This window comes from Kwoniella newhampshirensis, chromosome 6, assembly GCF_039105145.1.
Source record: "Kwoniella newhampshirensis strain CBS 13917 chromosome 6, whole genome shotgun sequence".
NCBI lineage: Eukaryota > Fungi > Basidiomycota > Tremellomycetes > Tremellales > Cryptococcaceae > Kwoniella > Kwoniella newhampshirensis.
In genome coordinates this window covers 1011562-1032702 of record NC_089960.1, presented here as the reverse complement: position 1 = coordinate 1032702, position 21141 = coordinate 1011562, and the positions used below count along the sequence as shown (strand labels likewise).

General features: G+C 50.8%; 7 protein-coding genes across 7 annotated transcripts; 4 read left to right on the top strand and 3 right to left on the bottom strand.

Annotated features, from left to right (window-relative positions):
* Window positions 1-170: 170 nt before the first annotated feature.
* IAR55_003544 (uncharacterized protein) lies at window positions 171-1628 on the top strand (the record flags this gene model as incomplete). Its single annotated transcript, XM_066946651.1, has 1 exon — window positions 171-1628. One exon carries the CDS (start codon window positions 171-173, stop codon window positions 1626-1628), a length of 1458 nt encoding a protein of 485 aa, XP_066803043.1.
* Window positions 1629-1833: 205 nt separating this feature from the next.
* On the bottom strand, window positions 1834-3405 carry IAR55_003543 (uncharacterized protein; the record flags this gene model as incomplete). Its single annotated transcript, XM_066946650.1, has 7 exons — window positions 1834-2126; window positions 2208-2291; window positions 2365-2478; window positions 2541-2659; window positions 2779-2856; window positions 2937-3088; window positions 3199-3405. 7 exons carry the CDS (start codon window positions 3403-3405, stop codon window positions 1834-1836), a joined length of 1047 nt encoding a protein of 348 aa, XP_066803042.1.
* A 529-nt stretch (window positions 3406-3934) lies between these two features.
* On the bottom strand, window positions 3935-6501 carry IAR55_003542 (uncharacterized protein; the record flags this gene model as incomplete). Its single annotated transcript, XM_066946649.1, has 14 exons — window positions 3935-3975; window positions 4027-4060; window positions 4132-4318; window positions 4379-4428; window positions 4493-4608; window positions 4672-4793; window positions 4867-5256; window positions 5317-5483; window positions 5554-5602; window positions 5681-5695; window positions 5754-5857; window positions 5913-6001; window positions 6088-6218; window positions 6272-6501. 14 exons carry the CDS (start codon window positions 6499-6501, stop codon window positions 3935-3937), a joined length of 1725 nt encoding a protein of 574 aa, XP_066803041.1.
* An 844-nt stretch (window positions 6502-7345) lies between these two features.
* On the top strand, window positions 7346-8332 carry IAR55_003541 (uncharacterized protein; the record flags this gene model as incomplete). The annotated part of the gene is made up of 1 exon (XM_066946648.1): window positions 7346-8332. The coding sequence occupies one exon, from the start codon at window positions 7346-7348 to the stop codon at window positions 8330-8332; it is 987 nt and encodes a 328-aa protein (XP_066803040.1).
* A 634-nt stretch (window positions 8333-8966) lies between these two features.
* IAR55_003540 (uncharacterized protein) lies at window positions 8967-10045 on the top strand (the record flags this gene model as incomplete). The annotated part of the gene is made up of 2 exons (XM_066946647.1): window positions 8967-9487; window positions 9550-10045. 2 exons carry the CDS (start codon window positions 8967-8969, stop codon window positions 10043-10045), a joined length of 1017 nt encoding a protein of 338 aa, XP_066803039.1.
* Window positions 10046-10408: 363 nt separating this feature from the next.
* Window positions 10409-16762, top strand: IAR55_003539 (uncharacterized protein; the record flags this gene model as incomplete). Its single annotated transcript, XM_066946646.1, has 5 exons — window positions 10409-11994; window positions 12057-13111; window positions 13165-13646; window positions 13702-13898; window positions 13951-16762. 5 exons carry the CDS (start codon window positions 10409-10411, stop codon window positions 16760-16762), a joined length of 6132 nt encoding a protein of 2043 aa, XP_066803038.1.
* Window positions 16763-18580: 1818 nt separating this feature from the next.
* Window positions 18581-20738, bottom strand: IAR55_003538 (uncharacterized protein; the record flags this gene model as incomplete). Its single annotated transcript, XM_066946645.1, has 9 exons — window positions 18581-18909; window positions 18964-19149; window positions 19217-19300; window positions 19359-19423; window positions 19508-19653; window positions 19720-19777; window positions 19833-20436; window positions 20516-20536; window positions 20612-20738. 9 exons carry the CDS (start codon window positions 20736-20738, stop codon window positions 18581-18583), a joined length of 1620 nt encoding a protein of 539 aa, XP_066803037.1.
* Between the last annotated feature and the right edge of the window lie 403 nt (window positions 20739-21141).

The following is a 21141-nucleotide window of genomic DNA, read 5'->3' as shown; positions in this document are numbered from 1 at the left end:
ACTACGAGTACTGTTGACCGATACGAGTACAGATGGAAGTGCAACCCGTTCATCCGTAATGTCTTGACAGGCTTCTTTCGTTACAGAGCACCAGCAGGCAGCTCGCAATCCAGCACCCCACCATGACAGCTTCTAGACATCCCGCACCATCCGGATCAGACCAAGCTACGATGCCTCGAGCTGGCGACCAGACTCAACCGAAGCTGAAGCCATACACTGTCTATGCGTCGTTACTGTTCGATTCGAAGACACGGTCTTTCCTCGCCAACATCGCGCTGACCATCTCACCTTCGTCCGGTCGAATCGTCTCTGTCAAATCATACGATCCGTCTGCATCTCCGAGCCTTGAGATCCGTTCGCCCGACCTAGATTTCCGAGGTAAAACCGTTCTGCCCGGCCTGGTCGACGCTCACACGCATATCTTACTGCACCCATATACGGAGACACCCGCACTGAATCAGATCCGGGACGAAAGCCTCGTCCAGAGGATCGTACAGGCTACGAACAACTGTCGCTTGGCTCTCAAAGCTGGTTATACGACTTATCGCGATCTGGGGACAGAGGGAGCGTACAACGTCGATATCGGGATACGAGATAGTATCAATCGAGGGATGATACCTGGTCCGAGACTCTTTGTCGCGACTGAAGCTTTGGCAAGTTCGGATTCTTATCAGCTCAGACAGGAGAACAGGATAGGAGGTATGATAGCTCCGAGACTGAGCGACGAATGCGATGGGCCCCAAGGAGTGAAGAGTGCGGTGAGAAGAAGGATCGGGGCAGGGGCGGATGTGATCAAGTTTTATGGAGAATACAGGAGAAGAACACTTCGTTTTCCGGCTCAGTCGTGGTCTGGCGCATCGCCAATTATCGTTCCGCCCTTTTGTGGTCCAAGTAGAAGTGTTGACAGATCGGATTTTCAGAATCTCGCTCACGAGACTGAACTAGGAGAAGCCTCGACCCCGGACACGGCCTCGGACTCGGACGATCAAGTCGACTTTATGGACTATCGCAATCCGAATGCTATCATGTTTGATCAAGAAGAGATGGCCGCGATCGTTGCCGAATGTCGACGGGCCAAAGCACCTGTCGCATGTCATGCCAGTACGCCCGAAGCGGTCATCATGGCTTCCAACGCGGGAGTCACCACGGTCGAGCATGGTTATGTCAGCTCTTTCCAGGCTCTCGAAACGATGAATAAAAACGGCACGATCTTCGTTCCTACGCTGTCGGTGTACGAACTGGAGCTGAGAGCGATGGGGGGTGGGAGGATCTGGAAATCGATTAAACAACATACGAAAAACGCTTTTGACCAGGGCGTGGCATTGGCTTGTGGCGGTGATACAGGCGCTTTTGCGCATGGCGACAATGTCAGAGAGTTGGAACTGTTCATGGAATCGGGGATCCCGCTGGTAGATACGCTGAGAGCGGCCACCCTTGGTGGATGGGAAGCTTGTGGAAAGGAATTGAGCGGTTTCAAATTCGGTTGGCTGGGTGAAGGATGGAGCGCCGATATGACTGTCTTGGATGGAGACCTCCGTGAGGATATCACCGTCCTGAGAAAGGTCGAAACCGTCATCAAAGATGGAAGAGTGGTGGTGTGGGAAGCAGAAGTGATCGAGAAGGTCTAGCCACAATCATATGTATCATGTTGTATGCTTCCGCCTTTTCAGTGACAGCGATTGGGTTCTTGGCCACCTTGTTCAGTCCCTAGTTCGGATCGAGCCAGACATCTGCATCCTTGCCAGTGCCGTTCATGACATTCTTCTGCATCTGTATCCATCTTTAATTACTGCAAACACTACATTCTAATCTCCTTTTCGAATTTGTTTCACCCTAGAAATTGCCAAATCTCTTCCTCAGGCTCTCGGTCATCTCAACAACGGTGTCTTCCAAGGTCTCGTATTGGAAGCCCAAGACCTTGGTAGCCTTGGTCCCATCGAAGACGTTTGCGTCCTTGCAGATCTCGTCGTGAGTGCCGGGCTTGCCCACTGGGATGTTCTTGAGTTCGGGGAATCGCTTGTGGAGGATATCGCAGTAATCTTGACAGGCAAAGGGACCGGCTCCGACAATGAATCGGTTTCCACCCGCCTCGGGAACGGTGAGAGCCTTAACGTGAGCGAGGGCAACTGGTTCACGAAAGATGGGGTGTCAGCCGGATACCTTCGTCCGTCGTCATCGTCAGACGCCCTAGGCAGATGAGAACCCACCGTCCTTTACGTTGACCCAGTTGCCACCACCACCAGGGAGATCTTTGTCCGTCTTCTTACCGGCAGCCCAGTCGTAGAAGAGCGCTGTGCAATGGGACGGAGACCCGGTCAACACAATCATCCCTAAGATTTAAATTGCTAAGCGAGACCAACTTACCAACTGAAGTGTTGAGTTTTGAGGGGTCTTCGACTTGGTGGATGACCTCTCCGAGAACAAGAGGAGGGTTGATGGCAACACCGTCCCAGTTAGGCTTGTTGTCCTCGACGAACTCTACAATCGGGCGTTGACATGAGCACAATTCGGCTTGATGCTGTCGCGTAACTAGCACTCACTCCACAAAGCCTTCTCGGCAAGAGTCTTACTGGCTCTGTATGAGTCTCCACCGTCTGAGTTGACGCCGTTCTCCTCGACGTGCTTGATAGAGTCGACGTTCCAGTCGTCTTCGGTGTAGCTGGGGATGCGGAGCGAGATCAGCGATGTCAGGTCGACATCAACGACAGATCGTGTAACGGGAGCGCGGAAAGAAAAGTGATTGCAGACAGAGAGAGGTTGAGATTGATTCATACTCACACAACAGGCGCCTTTCTTGATCGGACGCTCATGACCGCAGCGACGGAAGAAGTGATCACGACTCGCTTGACCTTGGGGCTAACAAAGGAAGTTTGGTTCAGCCATCCATCCAACTCTTGTTTTGAACTACCCAAAACCCGCAATCCTCCTTGACTCACTTGTTCTTCTGAACACTGTTCAGGATACCGGTGGTACCCTTCAAAGCGGGGCCAATGAGTTCTTGAGGGTCCTTGACGCCGGAGGTGTAGAAGGGAGAAGCGAGATGAGCGACGGCATCGACACCATTGACAGCTTCGTCGAAAGCACCATCCTGAGTGTGAGTATCACCAAAGAAACAAACAGTCAACATGAGACGCCTCTCTCAACATGAGGTCGGATGATTGTCGAACAGTGTTTAGGGATACTCAACTGGTGACGCACCTCGACGATATCTTTCACGATCGCATATTCGAAATCGTTCAATCCATCTTTCGCAAAGAGATCCTTGAGGTATTTTCCCTTCTCCTCGGATCTCACCGTTCCTCGCACCTTGTAGCCCTCCTTCAAGAACTCTTTGGCAGCGTGAGATGCAATGTAACCTGAAGCTCCTGTGACGAGGATGAAATCTCCTTTTGTGACAGCTGGCATTTTGTGTGTGATTTATGTCTTTATCTCTGTGTGAAATGGGTGGGGTAATGAGGCGGACCGTCGGTTGGTCGATGTAGATATGTGGAAAGAAGAGAGGATTCTGGATAGAAAAGGTTGGTCCCCCTTTTCACCTTTGTTATATGTGTGTGATCTATATCCATGCAGGTAGCCAATCACCGTCTCAGTCTCAAACGTCATTCCCTTTTGGCGTTGCATCCTGGACGGGTGGTGGAGGTCGGTGAGATCGGGTGGAGGGGACAGTTTGTCTACGGTGGAGGAAATCAAAGGTCGCCGCGGACATCACCGAAAGTGGCGCATCCCATACCCTGATGATTACCAAACAGGACTGGACTCCGTTGAATGATAAACCCGATCTCTTGCAACACGGAGAGACCATTGGCGACCACAGCAGTTTTCATGCATCTCGTTGATTGACGTATGATGCCGTTCTACACGTGCTACTCGTCGACACGTCAGATTCGAGTGACAGCTCTCAATACCCATCTACTGACCGTTGATGCTACATCTATCAAAAAGCTTGCTTTCCGGTCGTGTCATACGGCAGACAAGCTGAAATCCTACTGTCAGCGCTACCTCGGTTATCCGTCGGCTAGAACTTACCGATAGCCAACATTGAAACCCAAGCACCTCCAGCCTGCACACAATTTGCGATTGAATCAATTCCGTCAGCTGCCTTCTTTGTAGGGATGGTTCGTGCACACGCACACTCAACCACAGCACACCTGGTGAACTTGATCCGTGATATACATTCCTGGCTGCTACCGGGGCCAACACACTAGCAATCCTGCCAAGCGTCGAAAGCATCCCGCTCGTTGATCCTCTGAATTGTGCTGGGAAAGCTTCGGGTGTGTAGGCGTACAACAGGGCAGCATAGAGAGACTGGAACCAGTATCTGAGGGAAGCATTGGGGGTCAGTCGTGGCCGTCGTCTAGTCTGCTTACGAGACACCTACTCCATGGCGTTGAAACCGATGCTAGCCGATCTAGAGTTGACCAGTTGATACTGGACGACAAGCAGGGTCAGCCTCGTTCTACCAGCTTGACGCTTATACTGATCTGAAACATACCAACGCAAGAGCGATCCCCATGAGGCCTGCCGAGACAACCATGCCCCATTTCCGGCCCACTCTTGGCACCTCCATCAGGTAGGAAGCGGCAATAGTAGCGCTTACACTGGGCAAATCTGACAGTTTGTTGATGCGGTCAGCGTGCCGGCGTGAAATGTTCCATGACAATCTGTACCCACATATCCACACGTATGCCGTGTACGTCTGAGTGATACTTGCACCGGTGTCCACACCTTTCGCCCGCAGGATGAGCGGAAGGAAGTAACCCGCAATAGAGAAGGCCCAAAAAAGGGACATGTACCTAAAAGAAATTCGTTAGGTTCCGATTTTGCCAACTACCTCGCGACACATTGAATTTAAAAAGGGAGGCTCACGCTACGGCCATCGCGATGAACAGCCAAACGTATATCCGTTGACCAAACAGTCCCTTCAAATGACCGAAAACCCTCTTCACTCCTCCAACAGCCACCTTTTCTGCGAGCTCTTTGGTCCCCAATTGTTTGTTGCCTGCTCTTAACCCATATGCGGGCTCTTTGTTTCTGGAAGTCTGACCGTAGACAAAATCCAGAGCTTGAAAGTCGTCCATATTCAGTCCCGGTTCTGCCATTCCGTTAAAACTGGCGATAGAATGCAAGACGTCGAGGGCATGCGCATCGTGCCCTTGCACTAGGAGGAATTTGGGAGATTCGCGAAATTTAAAGATCACGAATCGTGCAATGAAGATGGCGAGTGTGAAGAAACCGAGGAGAAGCATTGTATATCGCCTAGACATCGAGTGTGAGGTCAGTAAACCCAATCAATGTTGTTACTTCGAAAGGACGTACCATCCCATATTGTCAGCTCGACTGCAACAGGGAGCTTCGCTAATCTTGCAGGAGAGAAGTTTCGGATCACAGGAGTATCGCGGGATAAGAGCAAGTGAAATGAGAGAGGAGACGACGACGCCAATAGGTTGGAACGTGCTAAGTGCAGCCAGGAGATATCGATTTTTCTGTCGGGTGGACATCCTGGTTCAATTTTATTCTCATTCACAAGGCGCATAGGAGGAATGAGGAACTCACTGTGGGCAGAAACTCAAGCGTGATTGTGGCATCTATAGGAACATTACCGCTGGTATCAAGCCATTATTGAAGTCAGCGCACTGGATCGAAGCTGTCACGATGGCTATAATTTTGTCCAGGAACTCACCCAACCCCCAAACCGCTGTGAAAATCAACAACTGGTCAGCTTCTACCATTTAAAGGGAGTGGATATGAATTACATCATGGCGGCCAGGAAGCAGATAGCGCCATAGCTGGATGGAGCCGAGAACAAGAATCCGAAAACCGTTGATATCGCACAGGTGAGGTTGAAGCACCATCTCCTCTATTACAGCTCATGTCAGTTTCCAAGACAGCTGAGCTGGGAATTAATAGCTCACTCCGAGGATATCCACCAACATTCCCCAGGTGAACGCTCCTATCATCAACCCTGAATTGAACGAAGCTGACAGATCGCTAATCCGAGCGTCTGTTGCCAGTATTCCATTGGATATCAGTACGGCGCTAACAAAGTGGAAAGCTACGAGTAATGAAGCGGAGGATTGCCAAACTCACCTGTTATGCCCATCTCCTGTTGAATGGCCGAAGCTACCAGACCGAACGCTTGAGCCCAGCAGAGGTCCAGAAAATAACCAAATCCGCATAGGAAGAATATACACCATTGATATCTCCCCATTCCCATCAAGCTGCAGTCGCTCGTCAGCGTATCACACCTTGAACCGCAAGCATAGACACCTACTCTAGTTCCCTATTGATCAACACAGATTTCTTCTCGTACAGACTTAACTCGGTAAATGTCTTCCCTCCTACAAGGGTGTCGTCCGAGACCAGTCCGGCCAGCTCTCCCGCACGCTTACACAGCTCCTCACTCTTACTAGCTGACAAGCCATATATCGTCGGAGAGACACCGTCCTCGGTTTCATGCGCTGTGAGAGGCGTTGACTCGTCATCTTCTCCTGAGGGTATCATATTAAGAAGGGGTATTCTGTCGTCGACCGCGTCTGATCTGGAATCTGATTGGAAGCGGAGCGGTGGAGGTAGGACGATATGTTCTAATGGTTGATGGTGAGGAAGGGTGAAGAACTCTGAGAAGAGATTGGACAGTTTGGATGGTGGTCTGGACCTCGTCTGATCGAGGTTTACTGATTCGAGTGAGAGGAGTGCGATTCAGGAGAAGGAGGTCGACAAAGCTACAATGATGGTATATGTTTACAATTGGGTTATGATCGCAAGCTGAAGGGGGAAAAGGTCAATAGGGGTTTCTGGCAATTGAGAAGCAAGATCAACATGTTGACCAACGTGACACTCTTCTGAACTCTGTTGGACAGACCAAATGTGTTCCTGGCAAAGCTGGTTTTCAACAGGCAATGACGTACCGTACGTTATCGCACCCCAGGCATTGTTAAAGTAACGAGTTGATGCTGCAGTCTTTGGTGGATGATCCCCGCTAGCAAGACTGATTGAGACAGTGCATGAGCATGAGTTCTGTCTGGGTTAGCGGTGGTTGCCTCGTCCGACTCGTGAGATCCAAGTCAGACCGAGTGAGCCATTGTCGATGCTCAGCTGGAGTCGGACGATCATCGATCATTCTCATCGGTCGGGTTAGTCACCCCAAGGAGCAACCGTAACATGGTCATGACGTGTGTTTTATTCAGCATCGTTATCAGACCGCCTTTGACGCGCCTTCCTCCACCCGCAAGAAGACGATGTACTTTGTCGAGTAGTGCGAGAGTTGCATTCTTCTCGTTACTCGCCCCCATCATCTCATCCTTCGCACTACCACCCCGACGCTGATAAGATAAAAGTCGAAACCATGCAATCACTCGTCTTACCAGTTGACACCCAATCTCGACAGAATCCTGAAGCGGGTCCGTCGTCTTCTTCCTCACCCGACATCATACCTGAATCCATCCTCACTCACGGACCACCACCTCCTCTACCCTACTACCCCTCCCACAAAGCTCTGCTCGAAGCACTGCAAGCATGGTCCATCACGCACTCTTTCGCGCTGATCACCACCAAGTCATACTTGCATCGTACGAACCAGCGCGCCCTGTTTTCCTGCAGTTGTGCAGATCGATATCAACCGAAACTTGCTCGAGGCAAGACACTGAATCGAGAAAAGCCAAAGACGAAACGCACCGAATGTCTATATAGAGTACAAGCGTTGAATCTCAACACCGCCCAAGACCCCAAGTGGACCTATATCTCTCCGACAGGTCCGACATCCGTGCATAACCATCCGCCTCTAAACCCGAAGAGTCATGCGATCCTCAGAGCGATACAGAGAAGGTTACATCCGGGGATCGATGTGATGATAGAACAGTTGTTGAGAGAAGGTTTACCACCGAGGCAGATCGTGAAACAGGTCGATGCGAAATTCCCTCAATGTCATATATCCACCAACGACGTCAATAACTTCAAGTCGTTAAAGTTCGTGAAAGCCGGCGAGGAATCTACGACTTCACCTGTCGGAGCGGTCGAATCTCAAGATGAGGAATCGGGAATTTTCACAAACTATTTTGGAGGCGACGATGACGAGCACAACACTAGCGTGGTCTTCTGTCTGAACACTGCCGAAATCCCGACCAATGGGAACAAAAGAGGAATACAAGACGGGGAGGAGCAACCGAGCAAACGGACGCCGGCAGACGAAAGTAATCGAAGGTTGGAGGAAGCCAATGCAAGGGTCAAAGACGCCAAGAAAATGGTAGAAAGAGCGGCAGCGATACTTCGAGCGAGAGAGGCAGAAGCGAGAGCCATCGCAGCCGAAGTGAAAGCATGGTCGCAGGGTGTCTAAGTAACCAGGAAGTTTTCAAAGCGCAAGACTTCGATGTCTCCCATGTCCTTATCATAGTTTAGACTTTGGTTCCTCTGCAGCACGTGAAGTGTTTTCATCCATTTCCTCAACACCGCCTGGCCGTCCATGCCAAGCTTATCGAAACGCACAGATCTTCGTCCCAACTCGGATCCGGACAGCTGCTCGTCGACCTCATGATCATTGATTCCTGACCGGATCCGATCGGTCCTCGATGGCGACACTCGTGGTGGACCCCGGCACCCCGTAAAAACGAGATGTATATAAGACAGCGTCTTCCTCGATCGCCTAGGATTTCTCTTCGAGCTCATCGCACTCACACCAACGGCCACCTCTTTCCCTTCCGCCATCCATTCACAAATTCGCGCACCTACAACCACGACCATAACAACGACCCACAATCACAGCTATTCTTGTGATAACCGATCCCCAAGATTGTTCAACCAGAACAGTCAACCATACTTGTCTTCGTGATCACCGGAACAGCAACGTCACTACAACTATTGCTCACACCTGTTCTTCCCCAGCCTCCTGACGTTACCTTACCTCACCTCAACCGACGCCGTTCACTGTTGGGTGTTTCCGTTGCAAGTACTTCACGTTCGATCTCATCATCATGGTCAGCTCGCACTACACCACCACTTTGCGCTCTAGACTCACGACATGGCTTTGCATCATGGCGCTTCTGTTCAGCCTCGGAGTATATGCAGATGTTCCCACAGCTGGTCTCGCCGTTTGGGAGAGCGAAGCCAGTCTTAGCGACCCTCATAATGAGTTGTTCGACAAAATCGGTGGAAAACCCAACCTCACCTTCCTCGAAGCCGCGTCGAAAGTCCCCTACCGTCCCGTCCACGTACGAGCGCAAGGTATCGGATGGACCATGAACGGTCACAGGCAGTATGTCGCTTACTTCTATCGAAATAACCGATGGGTGCTCTCCGTCGTCCAGGTCCTGCGATTCCAAAACGCCATCTCGCAAGCTCTACACAACACGGCGGACTTCGCTGCTGCTATGACCAATAACGCGCGTAGCTACCTCGGGTACCAAACCGGTAGATGGGCGACACACGCATGGAGCTTTTACACGGGATTGAATGGGGACGGATTTACAGTCGTGTCCAAGCTAATGCTCCCGAGGTAAGTCTGTGGTCGGCACACCCAACAACGACACCTGATCCTTTGGTGTATTGCAATACCAGGGGCATCACCGAAGCTTCAGAAGCTATCAAACTCGTCAAGATGCTTGCCAACCTCTACGGATTCACCAGCGATATACCATCATTCAATCCCACCAACAACAACTACAAACACGAACGACGCGCTCCTTTCGACCCCTCGGCTGATCATATCGGTGACAACAACACCATTGCTCCCGCCGTCGCCGACGAACACTCCGATCGTCTGCAGGATTATGGTATCTTCGCGTCTCACCCTATCAACGATGATTTTGCCAAATACTTCATGGTGTACTTCACGCCCGAATACTTTGGAGCAGGTCACCTTCTGACAGGCAGTAGTGTCAATGGTACTACCGACGCAAGCGCCGTTGAGAAACGATCGGAGACGAGCACTTGTCAAAACAACCCCTTATTGTCGAGTAGGTATATATATTGGCTTCCTTGGCCTACGGAAAAGGATACGGGATGTGTGGGGGACGTCAGGTGTTTTAGAGATGACCTTGTCTTGGAGTGTTGAGGCGGAGCGCAGGTGAATCCCTCTTCAGATATTCCAGACTATCATGAAGAAGAGGATGGGGATGAAAGTGACTGCTGTCCCTTACTATTGCTTTGATTGCGACGTTATATGTTCTCGAGCCGATGCATGCTATGCAGACCGTCCAGTACGATCTCAAACGACGATGTCATTATTGTCAGAGAATATTACTAGGATTGGATTATAGCTTGTTCCGATGATTACCTCCACGTGGTTTGCACCGGCGCGAAGAAATCAAGAAAGCAACAAGCGTGTTTCAATTCGGACGTCGTCAAAACCCATGTTCAGCTAACAATCAGAATCAGCGCAGTACTCGAGACAACACGGACAACGACGGAGACGAATATGCTGCAAGCTCATGTGCTGGGCTCAGCTTCGACACCGGGTCAGCTATTGTACGCTCGTGATGACGCTGGACCCAGTCGGGAACCCTTCAATAACCTCGCGTCCTTTTTTCAACATGAAAATCAGCAAAGCGATGCTCGAACTTTGGGACGCACTCTGACGACGCAAAGCCGAAAAGATGGCGTATACGAGGAGGAAGAGCTGGTTTGGTATGGTGGGACTGTGGTGTGGAGCAAAGGTTCGGAGGTGTTTAGACGTTATACATTTGAGCAAGAAGGCGAAGACGTCGCCCGTGCGACATTTGTCTGGTTCAGGAATGGTGGTGATGGAGACAAGACCACAATGTCTGGTGGAGACAAGAAACGGAAAGGCAAGGAAACGACAAACGATGTCACTCAATCATCAGACACATTCGGACCGTTCCACAACTCTCAAACAGAACATTGGGGAGCTCCTCGAACTTGTTCTTCTTCTTCTTCCTCCTCTTCTCGTTCATCCTCTGCCGGCAAACTCGAAAGAACGCTGGTGGTTTTCCTGCAAACACGAGCCCACATCTACTATTCGTCCGGAGAAGATATCATCGTTCATCTCCCATTCGCCATCGATGACTCGTGGTTGCTTCCATCTGGCGGTGTCTTGATCCAAAGAGCGCTGGAGAAACGTGAATTGAGAAGATTCGGAAAGGACAAGCGCAAATCTGGATCCGGAAGTCTACTGAGAGACATGATGGATCATACCTCCATGACGATCTTGGACGACTTGTTGGACTTGGAAGATGAGTCGACGCCCTCGTTACCCCGTCTATATGCTCTGGAAAATCCATTCGACGAGTTGAAAATGATCGTAGAAGGGAGAGTGGAAGAAGGGTTCTACCAAAGTCCCGGCCGACTCACATCGCAGACTACTCCTATAAGTGCCAGCTCGACCATCCTACACACGTCTCGGGCGCCCTATCCGTTCGTCATAACGTACGACAGGCAATCAAGCGAGGTGATATTTTATAGATGGACGCGTCTTCCTGTCCTACCAGATCAACCTCTTCTTCCTCCCAATCCACGTACAATGCGACCTGAAGACATCCTTCGACCGCCCGAACCACCTCAACCGGCTCCCCGAGACTCTCGTCCTTCCTTACATCGGAACGCCTCTTCCTTCGGACCCGCGACTGATCGTAGGCTGTCTGGAGCTGCAGATCCTATGGATAGGACACAACGCCGCGCACCTCGCATATCTCGTGGCCTGGCTCAAGAACCGCCCGTACCGACTGATGAGCTGCATGCTGCCCTAGACCCAGCAGTCGGTGCGCCTCCAGCTGCTACGACGGCCAAACGACGAAGCAGAGGACTGTCCGTCATTTCAGCAGCTGCGACGGTGGCCTCAAGTGCCGAAGGAAATCGAAGAGCTTCACTTGCGGCTTCTTCGTTCATGTTGCAGGATATGCATGATCCGCAAGGTAAAATGGCTCTCCATGTCGCTGCAGAGAAGGATCTGAGAGAGACCACCATGATGATGGGCTTGGAACGAGATGAGATGGGCACGAGGAGTGATATCGTCCTGGATAGAATTATGACATGGAAACCCCCTACGTGAGTATGCCTCGATCATGTTCCGAACGCACAGCTATACTCATCACGCATTCTTCCCGTAGTCCGATTGAGCCGGAACATCTCAGCATATTCCTCAGCGACGACCTTACGCCTACAACAGTCACTGTCAACATCCACCCACGTAACCCTCGATATCCAGCACAACTGCACTCCTTCCACGTTCAGCTCAAAACCTCTCCTTACACGCATTTTGTGATTTCGCCCTCGCCATCTATTGAATGTCTCTCTGCTGTTCCTATCATCTCAACGCGCGACAACGTCTTTGACACCATTGTCTTGCTCAGAAATGGCACCACTCATCTGATCACTAGTGGAGGGAGGCAGATACCGCTGCAGATCCCTCAACACAAGGACGAAGGGCATGAAGATGTGACTCGGAAACTTGCGTCCAGCTTGAGAGTGGCCATTGAAGATCAGCATGTTTCACAAAAAGGCAATGGAGATCGCAAAAGTCGGATCACAAAGCTGGTGGACCCCGTTGAATCTAGATTCACGGCGGTGTATGAGGATGGGGAGAGCGTTCGGTTGTCGGCAGACTTCACAATCCGCCATCATCTAACAAAACATAGTATGGAGGCCCTATCATTCAGTCTTCCCCCTCAGGAGTTCTTCTATCTCAAGAGAGAGGTATTAGCTGCTATTTACTGTCTTCCAGCCTGCCAGAAAAATGATGAGCACATCATTTGGCAGACTTTTGCCAGTGTCATACGTTGTATGCTTCATATCAGAGTCGAAACACCATCAACCGAGCCACTCGAAATCCTGCTCGACGATGCTGAGAACAGCATGGACCCGGTCACGCGACGACTTGCAGCCAGAGTACGAGGCGGCCTACCACGAAAATCGGGAAAGGTTGCGCCAATTGCAGCTAGACTCCGTTTCGGAGAGTCACTCCGACTTGACGACGCAGTGCCTGTATTATTCGCCTTGCATTTAGTTGCACAGGATTGTCGATTGTCATCGAGTCATAGAAGGCGAATGGGAGGTCTGGTCAGGCTAGTCTCGGACATAGCGACCAGAGTTGGTAGAGTGGACTGGGTTGACTATTGGGCAAGGCTTTGGCCGAGTGAAGTGTCTTCACTTCTACCGCTAGATCGTGAGTCTCGGTATCTCTGTTTAGAGAGAACAATTCTAACTTTGACCGACCAGGTACTGCCTACGATACATCCATCCTGGACAAGTATAACGCGCCTCCGGATATACTGGTTTACCTCGCTCGAAGACTTGTCACACAAACCAAACCCTTCCCAGATCCTCGTGACCTCTCTCATCATTCTCAATTCCCGGAACTCGGCGCATGTTCCCCTTGTCAGCAGACTAAGCTGGTCTGTGAGATATATGACCGTCTGGGCATGCCGGGTCACCCGATATCTCCCAAAGATCGCGCATCATCAATCGCATCCCGGGCCTCGGTCACGATCCAACATATGGTTGCCTGTGGACTGGATGAGGAATGGCTGGTCGATTTGCCGCAAGGGGTATCGTTACCGATTCTGGAGATGATGAGAGTCTGTCAATACGCCCCAGATCGCAACTGGTCCACAGAGATATATGATTTCATCGGGAGGACAGATCTCGCTGCACAGTCTTGTGCCGAAGACATCGTGTCCAAGGATGATCCATCACTCGAGGTGAGAGCAGCGAGCGTTTGCAGTGTGTGGGCGCATCACTGACCTGCTCTGGTAGCTTGGCCCGGAGAAGACGCCCACCGTTGGCGAGATCATGAGCACAGCGGAATCTGGGATAGCGGCGAAGGCCAAAGGGTCTCAACCCGCTTTACCTCATGTGCGCTTTGGTTCAGACAGGCGATTACAAGAAGTGGAGAGAATAATGGAGACAACGAGGGTTCGGACTCTCACTATCCAAGAGCCCAAGGGCGCTACGTGAGTGTCTCTTGTAATGTTCTGGTCCTTGCGTAAGCTGACATCTGTGTAGTGAGCAAGATATTGTCCGATACCATCAAAGTGTCGTCAATACCATAGCCAATCGTACACTTTCGATCCCCGTCGGACAGGGGATGTTTGAATTTGGCACTCGGTCCACGAACATTACGGACGTGTGGGATATTCCTCTCATTGAGCTATCAGCGAAGATCAGTCCAAGCAATACCATACTGAAAGCCGAGATTGTGGCAGACAGTGCCGAATGGCCCTGTTTCCATAACGGCGTAGCTGCTGGTCTTTCTATCTCGCCAGACTGTAAGGGCATAGACAGTTCATGGATAGTCTTCAATCGACCGCAAGTTCTCAATTCGGAGCATGGAGGTTTCCTCCTGGGTCTGGGTTTGACGGGTCACTTGCGGTCCTTGATGACATATCATGCGTTCCCGCTCATGGAGCCTCGACACGACTTCACCTCTGTCGGATTGTTGTTGGGTCTCGCATGCTCGTACGCCGGAAGTGGTGACCTTCTCATCACCAAGGTGCTTTCGCTACACACACACGCGTTACTGCCTCTCGGGTCGATGGAGCTCAACGCGTCGCCAATCATCCAATCATCCGCACTAGTCGGTCTCGGTCTCGTCTATGTTGGGAGCAGGAATCTGCGAATGGCTGAGGTCGCTCTGAATGAAGTAGGAAGGAAGGAGATGGCTAATATGGACGGATTCACCGATTACCAAGAGTCGTACTCCTTCTCCGCAGCCATGGCATTTGGCTTAATCATGCTTGGTCGAGGTGGCAAGACGACAAGTGAGGTCGATAGGCGACTGCTAACACAGTTGAGAAGGTGTATTCTTGGAGATGTTCCAATCCTCGATACATCCAAAGCCCGAGCGACGACAGCTGGCATCGACAATAACCTCACTGGTCCAGGAGCGATTATGGCTCTAGGATTCATGTATCTCAAGTCGGGTCGGCGCGATATTGCCGACATGCTTGAGGTACCACAGACGGCTTTCGACCTCGACCAAGTGCGGCCGGATCTCCTTCTACTCCGAACCTTCTCCCGAGCCCTCATCATGTGGGATGAGATCACCCCGACGATGGGATGGATCGAAGATCAGTTGCCTCCTTTCATCCGTTCTGCTCAAAAAGGTCTCAAACGCACTGTCGGGATGGATCTCGCTACAGAATTGGCATATCTGAATGTCATATCCGGAGCCTGTTTGGCGATTGGCCTCAAATACGCGGGAACGGCCACCGAACTCGCTCATAGTAACCTCATGACCTTCTTCGGGGTGTTGAGTAAAGCGGCTGCAGGATCGAGCATGACTTACGAGGGGAGGATTCGACGCACAGCCGCTAGACAAGGTCTCAACATCGTCACTATCGCCCTTGCCTGCGTGATGTCGGGTACGGGTGAGTTGGGTGTGTTAAGGAGGTTGAGGGTCAGTCATGGACAAGAAGGGGCAGGAGTGACTTATGGGAGTCATATGGCTATGCACATGGCACTCGGCATGTTGTTCCTAGGAAGAGGACATTACACGCTCGGCAACTCGAATCTGGCAATCGCAGCAATGAGCATCGCCTTCTTTCCAAGATTCCTACAAAACCCAGCGGAGAACAAAGCGTATCCTCAGGCCTTCCGACATCTTTGGGCGTTGGCCGTGGAACCCAGATGTCTGACGGCCAGAGATGTCGACACGCTCGAAACGGTCTATTTGCCGGTAAAACTTCGATTGCGGGATAGCGCGACAGATGCGAACGCAATAAGACAGCAAAGTCTGATATCTCCCACCATGATCTCTTCGTTCGACAAGATCGTCTCGATAGAGGTGGATTCACCACGATATTGGCCGATCACATACGACCTTTCCAGTCCACGAGACAAAGCCGCGTTGGTGAAGACTCGGACAATCTACGTCAAGAGGAAAGCTGGATTCTTGAACTACAACTCGGACCCGAAAGGCAACAGAAGCATCTTTGTGAGAGCTGGATCGATGACGGGTATCGATCTTCATTATGACCTGATCAGTCCTGCCGCCCCACCAGGTGTGAATGGTGAAGAAGTGATAGGCTTGGTCGAGGCTCATTCGGGTGATGCGGCCCTGGTTGGGTTGGCCAAACTATCGACGACAAAAACAAGTGTGCTATCCACCAATGTAACGGTCAAGAATCAGACGGGATCAATGACCGACACATTCATCAGAACTGTCTTACTGGAATGTCTGTCGCTCGATAAACCTGGAATGCTGGGTGTCTATTTGGGTATATATGCCGCTGTACGATCAAGTTCCCTCAATGGTACGGCGCTGGAAGATGCCGCCCAACTCGGCTACATTAAGACGTTCTACTCGGATATCTTCGAGAGGGGTTTCGTCTCGCCATCAGGAGGAGAGAAACGATTCGCACTGATTCGACCAAGTTTCATAAGTTCAGTTCATCGAGCGTCATTGACGTCGTCGACCACATCTTCGACAACCACTTCGGCTGCTACGGGCGGACTTGTAGATGCGGAGAAAAATATAGTCAGAAGATACCTCATCGAGGGAGTTGGAGCTTGGATCAGCGATAGGGGCAATGCGGGGGCGTTGGCCAAGTGGATGATGAAGAATGGTTTACCGGCTTTGCCACTTGTCGAAGCCTTGAGAGAGAAAGTGCGTTCTACTAGTGCGTCAGCGGGAGGAAACGAGGTTGGTGAGGTGTTGGAACTTAGAGTGAGAGATACGGCGGATCGATATTGGGGAGCGATGGTGGGTGGATATGATGCTTCGCCAGAAAGTGAGAGTGAGGTGAGCTCAGGCGGTGGGGGATGGAAAGTGGAAAGTGTGAGAGAGGCTATCGATGTCTGGACGAGGGGGAAGTAGTGCATCAGTTCATTATGTGTAGCTTTGACAGAAGCACTGATCACGATGTGTTGGTGGTCATAAGATCGAGCTAGCGTGCATGTCATATTTATGATTTACATACTCTACGTACAAGGTCGTCTTTCGCGTTCAACCTTCTGAAATACTATCGTAGTGATATCCAAGTGATTCGTGTTTCGTCACATATCGGAATGACCTCCGATCCCTTATTTGACTTCATCATCGCTTTCTCCCACCAATCGCACAGCATCCCATCGTATAATCCTCACAACGCTTACTACGAGATTTAAAACCTTGCTCGTATGACCTGACCCCCCAGCCTTAACACATGACATGTTGAGATCCCTGCGCTTGCCTCTGCACAGCAACAGCCGTTGCAACCTTGATATATTCCGGCATGGGAGGCTGGGCGCTTATCTCGATCATGCAGTTCTGGCAGTTGTAGTCGTAGATGTGGTTGGAGAGATTGAGGATCGAGTAAGTGGGCTTGGAGGATTTGATGCATCCTGGACAGGCGAAGGGGAGGCACTGTGACGTCGCAGGGAGGTTGTGGGTAAATGATTTCGGGTTGTGGCGGGGGCGGGGGGTGCGACGGATAGATAGGGTGGTCCGAGGAGACCGAGGTTGGCAGAGGGCAGCAGGTGAGGTGGTTCAAAGCAAAGAGGACAGTAACCATATGGGTAAGCGTCATAATTCGTCTGATGGGCTCAGTGTATACTCACAGTGGCGTGGCATGAGACTTCACCGGGAGCAGGAGCGACAGTCATAGGACCATGGCAGAGCTGACGAGGTAGATCACCCCAATATGTCAGCATGACTCAGGTGGCCAATGGCGAGTGGCGAGTGGCGAGACCGACTTCCAACTCACTTTGCAAGAAGACATTGTCGCGATAACAATAGTATATAGCTTCGATCAACGAGTAAAGTAGTCACGATCAACGTTGACACACTGCTGTAAGCTATGCTGATATCGTCTTTGATTCAATCAAACAGATGATAGAAGGGAGAATTTCATGACTTATTCCAACATCTTCTGCTCGGAAGACCTTTTATACCCATCATCAAACAACCAGGTCAAAGACAAACCTTCCAGTCTGTTCCGAAATCGTCGCCTCTCGGTGAGGCGGTCCATTGACATGTTCCTCGTCAGTCCTGATCATCCTTTGACCCTCTCCGAGTAAGGGATCAGGTCAGTCTCGATCAAAATGGATGGCTGGGCCGACCGTATCGGGGCAGTGTGAACAAAAGATATTTCCATACCTATGTCACTGAACCATTGTGGTAGTGCTCCAGGAAGGACTAGCTGGGGGAGGGGTCTGTCCGATCTAGTCGGCAAGGTCTAAAAAGGACAGACTGTCTCCTCAGGAAGAAAAGGGATTGCGATCGGAGATATCGACCAAAGGATCTGCTGATTTGTGACTCGTTGCAGATTTCTACGGTGGAGGGAGATGATCGAGTCAAAGGACTGGCATGAAAGGACGAAACGCTAAAGTCTCCCGTGTTTTCGCGTTGCAGCTTCAATCCACACAAAAGACGAAGTCTCATGACAAGATATGACAGATGGGCTGAGGGAGACTTGTTCGCGTGATGGTCGGATTTGGCTTCCAGACTGATGAGACGGAGGAATGGCGCCACTTTGCCCCACCCACACATTGCACGCCCTGATCGCCCGTTTCATCATGCGAGTGAACGACCTGATGTCGTGTGGCGTCGAAGCTTATCCTATGCATGTCATGCGTCTTCGCTGACATACAGCATCTCCTTGGCCTACAGTTCCTGCCTTGCTATGCCCGTGCTGCAACCCCGGGATTGACTTGCTCAAACTTTACGCTTCTTTGCTTTTTGCTGTGCCTTCTTCCGTCTGATTCTCTCCAGTTGAGCAGGAGTCTTGGTCTTGGTCTCGCCACTGACGACTGCTTCTTCTCCTCCGTCACCCTCTTCCTTCGATTCTTCTTCAGCCTCTTCCAGTTTCTTGCTTCTTTCCTCTTCCACATCTTCCTCGGCATCATTATTCCTTGGCCTTTTAAGCGACCGAGGGTTGCTCTTAGTCTTTGGCCATAAACCTGTACCGTCTCGCACGAAACATGAGACGAAGAACCCGTTCGTCTTGTCCTCTGGTAAACAGCGAATGACACCATTCGCCAGGTCTACATGATCCGCCTGTCAGGCTCTTGCCCACGACCTGCGTGAACATGACTCACCTTCGTCTCCGCCCAACTCCTCAGGTCTTCCTCTTCGTTCCCAGCTTGACAAGACTGAATTCCTCGGAGCCAAGCCCCATCCTCTTTCTTTGGCCACGGGTGACTTCAAAGCGGACATGACGACCCTTTCGTCCTCTTCTGGGTGAATTGAACATGTCGAGTAGACTATACGCTTTGCTGAAGCGACTACGAAATAGTCACGAATGTCAGGCAGCATTCAAAGGCGTCATATAAGGAGACGATTCCGACTGACATTCGAAAGCATGAAGGATCATTTGCAGCTGGAACGCTGCCAGTTTCTCCAGTCGTTCGGCCTTGGAATCAGATTCCTCTGTGTCTGTTTGATATACAGTTATTAGCCATGTGATTACAGAGGACTAGTTCTGTGGAAGTACCATCATCGATCAAGTAGTCCAGTCGATTGACGATACCCGAGCCTGAACAACTGGGGTCCAACAATCTAGCATCGTATGAACAAAAAAGACTCGTCAGCGTCGTTTGACCTGTCCTCCACTTGAGAGTCGGACAGGGGCGTTGTACCTACATTCTAGTGACGTTGCTGTACTCCTGATCATTGGGATTGGAGTCGAGGAAGTCGGCTCGTTGAGCTTCAACATTTGTGCAATGCGCTTTCTGGAGCATCCTTTCCAAGGTCTTGTAACGATTTGGCGACCGTTCAAAGGCGTGAAGCTGGATCAGTACATCTGTTTATCAGCACCTTTCTCAACGAGACGATAGAAACAGAGCAGGGCATACTTTTCCGCGATTCTGCATCAATGCAGAGATATAGCTCGTCTTGTTCCCGGGCGCGGCGCTACAATGGGCTTGTGAGCATCGCTTCTAACAACGTAGAATGACATTTCACTCACGTAGCGTCAATACACTCGCCTTCACCCTCTTCCCAGCCCTCCATCAACACCTTGGCTGGGAAACAACTTGCTTTATCTTGCAGGATGACTCCACCATCTTCATACCATTCATCTCTCAGCCACCAATTTGATCCTCCCGGGAAAGCCAGCAACACGTCGTCCAGATGAGGATCCATGAAAAATTTCCTTTGTGGAACAGGATACACCGGTTCGGTCAATCTTTCGAAGCCCAACTTCTCTCCTTCCAGATGGTCGAACAACTCTTGCAGAGCCTTCCCTGCATTCGGGTTATATCTCACATATCTGACGACTTCTCCATCCCCACTTGTCTTTGCAAGATCTTCCTTCCTCGATTTACCCTCTTTGATCTGGATCCGGACGAGTTCAGCTCTCAACCTCGCTTGATGTCGAAGGATCGCTTCTTTAGGAGGCCACTTGTCCGAAGCCTCGATCTTCAGCCGAGAAGAGAAGAGCAGGTCGTGTAGTAGGACAAGGAGGAGAGACTGCGAGGAAGGTGAGTTTCGAGGGGTTTTACGAGGGAAGACGAGTCGTTCGATGGATTGCAGAGTAGTCTTTTCGATGAGTTGGAGGATGATTGGTCGGTCTAAGAGGAAGTGAGGTCAGAGGTCATCGAAGGATATGATGCAATAGGCAGATCAAGGGGGTTGACATCGACTACGCACACTTCAAGGTCTCTATCGTTACTATCCGAATGAAGCACTGAGTCAGTCACCACGCGCTGAGCCAGATATCGCCTCTCCGACGAGTCTCCTGCTCACAAGCTAGTATCCTTTTGGCCTCTCCTCCCGTGGCAGTGACCCCGGCAGCTGCTAAAGACCCCTTAACAGAACCTTGATGCTTGTCCAGATGATCCAACGCCATAGCAGCGGATTTGTAAAAGTTCATCGCGAGTGTATGTGGGTCTCCGTCCGCGCCGTTACTGTAATCATCGGGCAGAGCAGAAGGAAAGAACATTCATAAGCATGCGAACTAGACTATGGAATGATGCTACGGAAATTTGGCGTACAGGTGTACTCCTTCAAGATGGTTCAATTGTGTAATCTCAGGAAATTGCTGGGTAATCTGGAATGTCTAGATTGGTTGGGGGGCCTGTCGAGGAGATCGCGATATCAGCTCTTGTCTCGTTCAATTGCCATATACAAGAAGAAACGGGAATTGTGTAGTTCAGTTACATGGAAATGGTGTACAACATTGGTTGTTTCTGATAATGTAGATAAGATTGTAAAGCATCATGACGGGTGGGAAGCGGAGGGGGAGGGATCAGAAGAGGCGAAGGATCATAGACTCA